The sequence below is a fragment of the Bombus fervidus genome, chromosome 3 (genome assembly GCF_041682495.2).
Source record: "Bombus fervidus isolate BK054 chromosome 3, iyBomFerv1, whole genome shotgun sequence".
NCBI lineage: Eukaryota > Metazoa > Arthropoda > Insecta > Hymenoptera > Apidae > Bombus > Bombus fervidus.
Genome location: NC_091519.1, coordinates 4527975 through 4538940, shown reverse-complemented (window position 1 = coordinate 4538940; position 10966 = coordinate 4527975). Strand labels below are relative to the sequence as shown.

The following is a 10966-nucleotide window of genomic DNA, read 5'->3' as shown; positions in this document are numbered from 1 at the left end:
CGTTTACCTTTGATATATATAACTGTAAAAATCAATATTCAATAATAATAAAACTAAAAGATGATGAAATGTAATATTTAACATAAACATGAAATATAAAAGCATGAAATTTACAAAATAAAATAAATTTCTACAATACCATTGATTACACGTAGATGCTTCTTGTTCGATGTGGTTAACAGAATCCGTTAAACTCAGGCTAGGTGTTGATAATTTAATATTTTCCATAGTTTCACCATTTGCTAAAGTAATCGTAGAACTTGAACTTTCTTTTGACATAATCGGGTTGAAACTAATAGTTGGATCTTCTGGACTCGTTAAATCTGAGGTCATTGCTAAAGAAGTAGATATAGAAAATCTAGTTTGGATTCCACTTTCAGTTTCCAAGCTTTCAGAACTATCTAGAGCATCTAAAGCTTTTGTTTGCGATAAATTTGGTGTACATGCATTCGAACTCGAACTGTGAAGCAAATATAGTATTGAATTAAACGTCTTATTTAATAAAAATAGCAAATTAATCTATCCTATTATGATTGATAATACCTGGGCAACGAATTTGCATCAAAACGATTTAAAAGTTGTATTAAGGAAACATTATTTGTTGCATCAAATTGTAGGTCATTATGTAATGGTATTTCGTTAATAGCTTCCCTTGCTTTCATCGTATCAGTCGATGGAGAGGCAGGACTTGTTAACGTAGACTGTTTTTCTGAACTATAACCTGATTCAGCAACTTCTGGAAGAAGCCCTTCTATTTCTGCATTATCTTCCACATCTGCATCGCTTTCTTCTACAAAAATTTGTTACTATGCTTATGCGTTCAAATTACTATGATGTAAAAAAATGAAAAAAGAAAAAACAATTTTTCATGCAAATATTTTCTTCAATTCAATCATTTATTTGAATTCGAAAAATTAGTTAAACTAAATGTTATAGTTTTCAAAAATTAATGCAAAATAATGCTTACAAAATTTAAAATATTTTACCTGATTCAAGTACACCATTATTTTCTTCAACAGTATTACTTTTATCCGGGACAGAACTATCACCATGATCACGAATGTCTTGCTTTTTATTTTTTCGTTTTTTCCGAGCAGCCTTCTTTTCTTTTTTTGATTGATATTTTGAAGGTACATGTGAAATATTATTTCCCATTATATCAAATGTATCTTCAAAGCCATTGTTTTTTCTTCTTAAATAAATATATACGTAATAAAGTTATTCAATTAGAATCATTATTACTTTATTAATTATAGATCTTTATTAATTATAGATTAATTATAGATAGACATCCAAAAGATGTGTAAGCAAATTCGCTTCTACCATTTTCAATATAATATTAAGAATATATTTATAGACTAATATAATAAAAATATATGTATGTGTTGATTTAAATGAATATCCTTAATAATTTATAAAATATTAACTACTACAAGGTTATGACGGATATAGTAATATATTTTTATTACTGTTCCTATTCTTATTTTTAGTAATGTTATTAAGTACACTGTTACTATTTTTGGATAGAATGTCTCATGTAATCTTATATCATAACATATATGACATATACAAAGGGGAAACTAATGAATCCTTTCAATATACAGGATGAGTGCTTTATCCCTACAACCTATAATAGCGTTAGTACTTTTAAGAATGCACTAACGTATCTCGGATGAAATTATTTCTTTCCCAAATATACTTCCGGGTAATCGGGTATACTTCCGAAAGGCACCAACCGTCAATTGAGATGTGAGTATTGTAGAAAGAGATGGTGGACTGTGTGTATGTATGGAAATATGAAATCTCAGCATTCAATTCATGCGTTCGAAAGATATAGGTCCTCGTATACGTAACAGGGATGAATCGACAAATTCATACCAACCTAGTGACATTGTTGTAATGACTTTGTATCTAACCCTATATTGAATATATCTATTCAAGTTGTGTGAGAAATATAATATAATTCAATAAATGTATATCGAATCGAAATGTAAATCGGAACGAACTTTCCAGACGACCCAATATACATTGTGTAATATATACCTTTATTTAGTGTAAGAAGAATTCATATGAATGCTAAGGAATTGAAAGGAAGAATCTGTCTTATTCGTGTGATGTCTTTTGGAGCCGACATAACTGAGAAATGACGGTCGTACTGGCGTACTGTGCTTCAATTGGTACACTGTAGATTGAAAATAGATGCTCCAAGATCTAATAAATACGATCTCCAACTTAAAACTCCATAAATCCAATTCATAAACTCACATTCAAAACAAGCACTACATTAACTAACATAAAAAACCCGATGCATTAAAAATTTTAAGATATATTAAGAGAAATTCGATAATTCGATATTATGAAACGTGTCATTCAATGCTACAAGTATTAGGCAATAAACAATGCAATGCTTGAGAGTCGCGTAATATTTTCTGAGGAATCATCGCAGTTAATTTATTTGAAGATTTTATTTATTCTAATACATTGATTACATTGATTGAATGATACTGATCTCTAATAAATGAGAAAAAGAAAAGTAATAAATCTTGAATATTTTTTTTAATTTCCGCTGCAGAATGACGGTGTTGGATGCTAGCTTATCTCATTACTATCTGTCGTAAACACGAACGCATCGATACTCATTTCTGTAAACGTTCCATAATCTTCCAAAGTCCATTTTATATAATCTAATCTGTAATTCTTTTTCTAATCTTTTCTTTCATCATCATTCCTTTTTATAAACTACCGTACATGTCTCCAATACAAAAATTTAGATAATTGTAGAACATTGCAACGTGCACATCCGAATGAACCTCTTCGTCAAGAGTTGAAAGTGCTACATCCGACTCGATTACTTGGAAGAATTTCATTTTGGATTCATCATTCATGTTGGACCATCGAGGATAAGAAGGAATGCATTCAAAAGTTAACCACGATGAACATTGTCACTCATGACTCAATGCACAAAACAATTTCGATGTAAATAGATGATGTCACGTTTTATCCGGTGACAAATACAAACAACATAGCTTCAAAAACAATTCGATATCGTTTTTGAATTCGTTAAATCATTTGAACGCAAATAGATAGGCGTACATTATAATTCAACCACGTAGAACGAAATTTCCTAATTACTGTTATTATTGTACCAAGATTGAAATCATTTGATCAGCTATTGGAAAAACTGAATTGGGTAGATGTACAAATAGAACTCAACCTCTTGATTTTGATGACTTTTTAACATTTGATGGAGACCATGATTCTAATCGACTTTTTCTGTCAATACTACTACAGTGAATTTTGCCTATAGTTATACGTTTCTGGCAGCATATGCGTTAGTATTGGTTGACATTCACCTACCGCCTATTTTCACTTTCACTTTCATTGGAAGAACCCTCCCAAATCAGCACTCAACAGCTTTTTGTTATAACGCTCTGAACCTACTCTGTTACTTTGTTGGATTCGTACAATAAATTTTACTATCATATCTAAAGTCCGAATTTTTTACCTTACTTGCGAAACGTTCGAGCTACGACGCGAGGAGATCACCGGTGATCAGTTAATTTCGTGATTTCTTGCGTCTCCTACGTGACACACTCGTAGGGAGTTCACAATCAATCAGCTGGTAACGCATCACGCTGTCGCTAAGCCACACGCAACCATCATTTTTTATGTTTCCGCACTCATCCTATCACAATACATACATATTTTACTTATTAAAAGTTGCAAATGTAATTTTTGAATTAATAAACATACATGTTTATGTAGATTCAAGAGCAACACTCAAGAAATTTCCAGATTTTGTATATGTAAGAAACGTTTTAAAATGAAGATTTTAAAACACATTGTATACATTAAGAAGCGAAATATTACATGAAATTGAAAAATAGAAACATTGTATGTAATAAAAAGGATAAAGATGATTTTAAACCTTTTTATGTGCATATTGGTCTATATTTCCATCGCAGAAACATTGCCTAAGAATCACATAATGTTCTTCTGATAACTTTTACATTTCAACTTCTAAAATACATACAACATCTCTGTACAACATATTTTAATCAATAAGATTAAATGAGACATTCACGTCTTTCTTTTCTCTCACATATTTCAGAAAATTATTCTTACTTCAAAACTGGTGGTTGTGGTTTATCTGCCATAACCGGCAAACTGAGATCTAAGAAGGGTTCTGTACTCTGTGAAGAATGATGACAATCCAGGCATTCTAATGTTGAAACTAAAACCCCACGAAAAACAAGTTCTGGTCCAAGTAATCTTGAACTAGCCTGATTTCCATAAAATTTTACACGTGATTTGAGGTTTTCTTCTACACCCTCCGGATTAGTTTTTTCGTTCAAACCAACTTCTTTCAAAATTATACTCTGGTACCTCTAAAAAGATTATGTTTTCGCATTCACTAATACATATTGTTAAAAACAGCAATCGTTATAAATCTTTGACAAGTAATACAATTAAAATTAATATTATATTCAATAAAATATAGTTCAAGTAAGTACAGTAAGATAACATTTATAAAAATATTTATAAAAAATTATACGTAATTATTAATAATATAATGATATTGTTACGAATACATATATCACTATCTATTCTATTACGCAACAGTTGCAAGAATTAAATGTGTATAAATTAATTGCCAAATTTTGATAATCCACTTGAACAATTGTTGCATTGTTACAAACCAACGTTTTCCTCGTAAATGCCAAATATAGAGAAAAAATGAAAGAGGAAACTGCTTTGCGTTATTTTATGATCAATACTTTCAAAAAAGCAAAAATGACCATAATTCTTTACATAAAATACTACATATCGTTTAATTTCCATAACATAAAAGCTATTATGTATGTACCAAGATAAGATCAACCATATTGAATGAAACTTTAGAACCGTCCTCTCCGATTTCGATGATTTTTGAACATATTGCGACAGATATGATTTTGAAGAACTTTTTATTCTACGTGTAACTGTCGACCATAGTTCTCGAGGTATTTCCAAAAAGGTGACGATATCGCTATAGTGAATTCTGTTTAATTATATTTGAATAATTGTACGAGCGTGACAGCGTGTGTGTTAGTATTGGTTGATACAATGACCTATGGAGATATATAAATAGAGTAAATGAGCGAGCTGAAAAATACAGGAATGGAAAGAGAACGTTGCAAACAGGCACATTGTCTCCTAATCTAATAACACATGCATATTCATACAGTAAATAAAAATGTAACATCAACGAACGGCATCAGTGTAGATGCTTGATCAGACAAGGATAAAAGGAATTTCCATGTAACATTCCCTTTCGATTTCTATATTGCATTCACTTACGCGGTAAATGTACTCGCGTATTCTATTTTTATATTTCTATGGATCTAACCCAAACCTAACTCTTATCTTTTGTTTATAGCATATATAAACGGCGAATAGGCAACCTTGAATATTCTACCGATCCTTCGGATAAGAAATCCGTGCCATTAATTATTTATAGAGGCAAAGGATTAAAGGAAACAATTTAGTCTACTCGAAAATTTCATGAGGTGATTTTCGATACACTGTTACGGATTTTAATGAATAGGCGGGATTAATATTTAGTCTATGATTTTTCTTATAAAGTCTTGTAGAATGACCTACGTTGCGCGGTGCGGGCTATACACAGGCTGGGCCTGAGGGAGTTATCTCCTGATAACATTATGAAAGACAAGCACCGGTAGATGTGTCACAATGTTCCGACTTTGAAACAAAGCACACGCCCTAGTTTCATATGAGCTTCACGGTGTTCATCATAATAGAAAAAAAGAAAGGAGGGTTTAATTATAATCATTACCAAAGGAGTGGACAAAAGGAAAAGAGGAAGGTTTAATTAGAATAGTTACCAAAGGAGCTTAAAAAACTACAGGAGCAAATGGAAAATGTGCATAACAGTAACTAAGTAACAACTTAGAAGTGATCAAAGACAGGTTCGAGCATAGCAGTCTGATGTTACCTCGTGGGACGCAGCGAAGTTGAGGAATCTAAAAGTAAGTATTAGATATAGTCGAACATTTTTCATAATATATACTGGAAAAGAGGAATATCAAGCTGCGCGCTTTAACTTCGAGAACGCCATGCTGGATTCGCTCACATACACAGAAACCTCTACCACAAATATTCGCGTGACATGCGTATAGAATAAAACAGAGATCTCTTTTTTGTTTCCTCAACTTGCAAGGGCAGACACGCAGACAGTCGCAAAATGTCTGATACGAAAACAAAATAATACTATATGATGCAGATAAATCAAGATGATATACACTCGCATGACGTATATGCTAGCTACAAACAATTCATTGCCTATCTTTTGCAGATAAAGTCGAGAATTGCTGAGATGAATAAGAAGTTGAGAAGTGTCCTGAAAAAAGAATTTCTTTTTGGTAGACATCTCTCAGATAAAAGAGACGCAGGGTAGCAAGTTCGATAAAGAGATCAAATAATAACACTCTTTACATGCCGTTATCATCGATATACGATCAGAGTTACAGCAAAATGAGAAAATAGAACAATCCGAGATAAATGTAAGTAAAATGGCGGGTAAACTAAACTCATTTGTAGACAATTAGCAAAAGATAACACCGGACAATTTCGTCTCAAGTTACATTGTGAGATACAGAATACAATTCGATAAAGAGATTAGATAGGGAAAGCCACCCCAAAATATGATAGACAGGTTAGACTACGAGAGAACTCAATAAGTGACAAATTACTAGAAAATGCAGTAATAGAATATTATAGGGCACGCAAACACCAACCAACTATTTCCTAATCAAAAAAAAACCACATGGATCATCACGTTTTATTCCGAACTTTACAAAATTAAACAACTTCATCCAGACCTAGCATTTCAAAATAGAAGACATAAGAACGGCGAAGAAGAAGCTGATTTCACCAGGCTGTTACATCAGAATAGTAGATCTCAAGGATGCGTGCTACGGAATATCCATACATAAAAAGAACCGAAAATGCCTTCGGTACGAGTAATTAGGACGATTCTTCGAATGTTATTTTTACCAAAATATGCAGCTACCTGCAGTCACGAGAACTAATCTTGGTAGCTCTCCTAAATGATATCTTGTGCATTGAGGCCGATTACGTGGCATGTAATAAAAACATCACAGAAACGGCAAAATTATTCCAGTTTTTAGATCTTAGGACTAAGGAAAAAGTAGCATTGTCCCGGATACTAGGTACAAATTTTGCGGGCTGATGATCGACTCGAGAGAATGTTTTATCGAGTTGGAAGAGGGAAAAACGACTTGAGACGAATCTAACACTATTCGCGGCAGAAAAGGCGTGCCTAGCAGTTGTATACGGCTTACTGCACATTAAATCGTTGGAAAAGGAAAAGACATTGGTATTAATAACTTCAATTATCGGAAAAGAATGCTTCTCCCAAAAACTATTCAAACCGATTGGACCTTTGATCTACCTAACCCTAAATTAACACTAACTTGGTGGATTAATCAATTGCCGGGGGTAAGAAAAAGTATTAAAACAAATAAGTTCAGAATGGAAATATATGCAAGCGCGTCAAATACGTCGTGAGAAGCAACAAACAGCTCCATCAACGCCTTCGGATTCTGGGCAGAAAATAAAAAGAAACCGCACATAAATTACAAGCAAATTTTAGCAATGAAGATAGTTTTAGGAAAATTGGTAGATCATGTAAGAGAAAGTCAGATACTCTTAAAGATTAATAATACAACTGCAATAACGTATGTAAACAGAATGAAGGGTGCACGCTTCCCGCATAGATAAAATTAGCGAGGGACATCTGGCAATAGGCAAAGGACAAGTACATAGTCTTTCTTGCATCGCACATAGCATCGGAAGGTAATAAGCAGACGGACTGCTGAGAACTATGAATGAGTATACCGAGTGAGAACACAACGAGCCTTTGATATTATCACTAAAAGATTAGGTGAACATGGATGACTTATTTGCGTATAGAATGAATGCTGAACGCGAACTTTTCCTTTCTTAGAAACCAGATGCATTACAAATCGGCGTATTTACAGTAAGCTGGTCGAATCTGAAATTTTATGTATTCTGCCCTTTAAACAAATTCTCAGAATGCTTCTAAAAATAAAGCAAAATAGAACAACGGGCATTATCATCGTCCCGGATTGGCCAAACCAACCGTAACATTTATTTTTAGAATCGGCGGTAGGAGACCCAATAATTCTTAAGCCTGACATTTATTTACTTTTAACCCTATGCAGGAGGATGGTGTATCCACAGCCGAGTCAACTGCGTTTGATTGCAATTACAGCATCAAAGAGGCTTCCCTAAGGAAGAATACACTCAGAAAAAATCGGCATTTTACTAACATATTGCTTATCTAGAGGAAACTACCATGAGACAGTACAGATCAGTCCTATGACATTGCTGGCAATTTTCCGAAGAGAATAGCCTTGATTTTTATTGGAGGGGACTGTAAGTTTTAGACGGAAAGGATCGTTGGCACACTAAATACATACAGATCATCCTAATTTGACCGCAATTATATGAAGAAGTCTTGTTCGAGGCAGTCGGCAACTATTAATGGTTCATACTTACACAATTATAGGCAGGAAGAATTCTCCCTATATTTACCGACATCTTTTTGCGAATATCTCGTAAACTAAGACCGAGCGGCGATTATATGCACAGGAAAAAGTTGTTCAAAATATTGATTTCTACAACACATCCAAAAATTATCAAAATCTATGAGATGGGTAAGATATCGATGATTACCCTGACTTTCTTTGTATTTATCATCGTTGTATATAATAACTTGGTTGACATGTTGAATCAAATTTGAGAGGCGTATTAGTAATTATATGAAAATCCGTCTCTATCCTAGATTCGATGATTTTTTAATGTTATCGGGAACATGAATCGGAGGGACTCTCCGATTTCGATGATTTTTAAATATGTTGTAGAAATCAATATTTTGAACAACTTTTTCCTATACATATAATCTCTGCTCGGCCTCAATTTCCAAGATATTTATGAAAATATTTTTAACATTTTTTACTTTGATGTACGTTGGATGGATATATCTCGCTTTCGGGAACATCTTTAGTGCCACAAATAACAACCTCATACACCGTCGTAACAATATGAACGAAGGATGGGCGAGCTTGATTATTCCATGGATCTTTCGGATTACAGCCCCGTGCACAATGGGATATTAAAAATGATTATCATTAAAGTTCTTGGTTAGGTTTGGATTAATCTTACAAATTTAGCCGCAGAGGACGGTCACCTAAAGGTTTGAATAATAAATAATAACATAAGTCAGTTAAAAGTAAGTCACAGTAAAATGGATTGTAGTAAGTTAAAAAATTTTAATCTTATGTCGACGAATATGGCTCCATTGTAAAGAAGTTAAGAAAATTATTGTCTCACACATATGCTAAAGAAAAAAAGAACGTAAACACAATTACAAAATACACATCGATAACATTTACGTCTTCAGATAGATAAGGCAACCAAATTTCAAATCTGAATTACGATCATACTACACAAAGTTGTATATTGATAAAATATCACTTTTCTATATTAATATCTAGTCATTGAGAGAAAAAGAAAGGGAGAAAGAGATGTAATCGGTATATTGAATAAAGTCATATAAGAAAATTACCTTCTTGACGGTTACAGATACATAATAAATGTATAATAATAAAATAAAGTCCTGTTATTAAAAATAGTTCGAATATAACTAATTCGAATAAAAGAATAAATCGAAGTGTAGAGTATTTTAAGCATTTAATATTATAAATTGAAATTAGAACTAGATATTAACAAGTAGAATTCAACATATCTGATTCAACTGAATTCAAAAAAATTAATTTCAGTAAATTAGTCAATGATAAATAGACGTAACTTATAAATTGTACTAGGTTTTTCACTATTTTCACCATTACAATCCTGATATTGTGAAGACGAAAATGCTACATAATACGCTTTTTCAATTTATCTTAATATTTTCTGCAACACAATTAAAAAAATAAATAAGATCCCTTTGAAAAATATGATTCTTTTGATTCGCTACGAAAATAAACTACTATTTTCATAATTTTTGTTACTGCTATTTGTTGTCCACATAATATGTATAGAGAGAATAACGCCTCGTCGTTGTTTTTTCTTTTTTTTTTTTTTTTTTATAAATGACTGTAAATGGATGGAAAATCGTGTATCGCATTGAAATAAAGACACTGTATAGTATTAGTATTAGTATCTTTACAAAGTATCAAACAAGCATTGAGCATTGATACTTTATGCAAAACAATTATTCCGCGAGAGATCCCAAGAGAAAAGCACCCAATCAGTCGGATCAAACTGTTCCGATATCAAAAGCCGATCCCGCCTCTGTGTGTATGTGTGATCCGTTTGAAATTATTTGTTTAAAATACATCTTTTAATCACACTCTATAATACTGCGCAGCACCAAATGTATACCGAAAGTTTCGGGATCCTGAAATTCGATTCAGATATCAGTCATTGACCTACATACAGACTTATTCATTTAACTCAGAACTCGTGCTCGCGAGAACATATGAAAAAGGCAAGAGTGTAACATGCATGCTTATTATTACAGTCAAATGTTGCTCACCATTTATGGGCTATTGTTAGAAGTATAATTCGACGAAAACACAGAGCGGTTTGGTAGTCGCCTAAAGGCTTTAAATTTGACATCACAATAAGGAGAAGACAGTCGCTGAGAAAGCGAGCCACGCCGACAGCCGCTTGTCTTCTGTTTGTAAACAAAGGACGAGGGAGCTAAATAAAGGCCTCGTGTAAAACGTGCATACATGAAACTGCAAAAAATATCTGTTATAACTCAATTAAAAATGAATGTCATTAATATATTAGATTTGGGTTTGGATTTGGGTTAGTGTCCTCAATTCGCCCGCCATGAGGCGGCCGGTAATGT

At 32.9% G+C, this 10966-nt stretch overlaps 1 protein-coding gene across 6 annotated transcripts in view; it reads right to left on the bottom strand.

The window, feature by feature from the left end:
• Positions 1-10966, bottom strand: part of Usp16-45 (ubiquitin specific protease 16/45) — a 52217-nt gene that overhangs the window by 7816 nt on the left and 33435 nt on the right. For 5 of the 6 annotated variants that reach the window (XM_072022994.1, XM_072022997.1, XM_072022998.1 and 2 more), the window contains 4 exons: positions 4126-4388; positions 987-1192; positions 544-790; positions 140-460 (listed from right to left, as the gene is read on the bottom strand). In XM_072022994.1, the coding sequence (XP_071879095.1) occupies positions 140-460; positions 544-790; positions 987-1192; positions 4126-4388 (1037 nt within the window). The remainder of the gene's footprint in view (positions 1-139; positions 461-543; positions 791-986; positions 1193-4125; positions 4389-10966) is intronic. The other variant, XM_072022995.1, reaches the window with a different exon arrangement.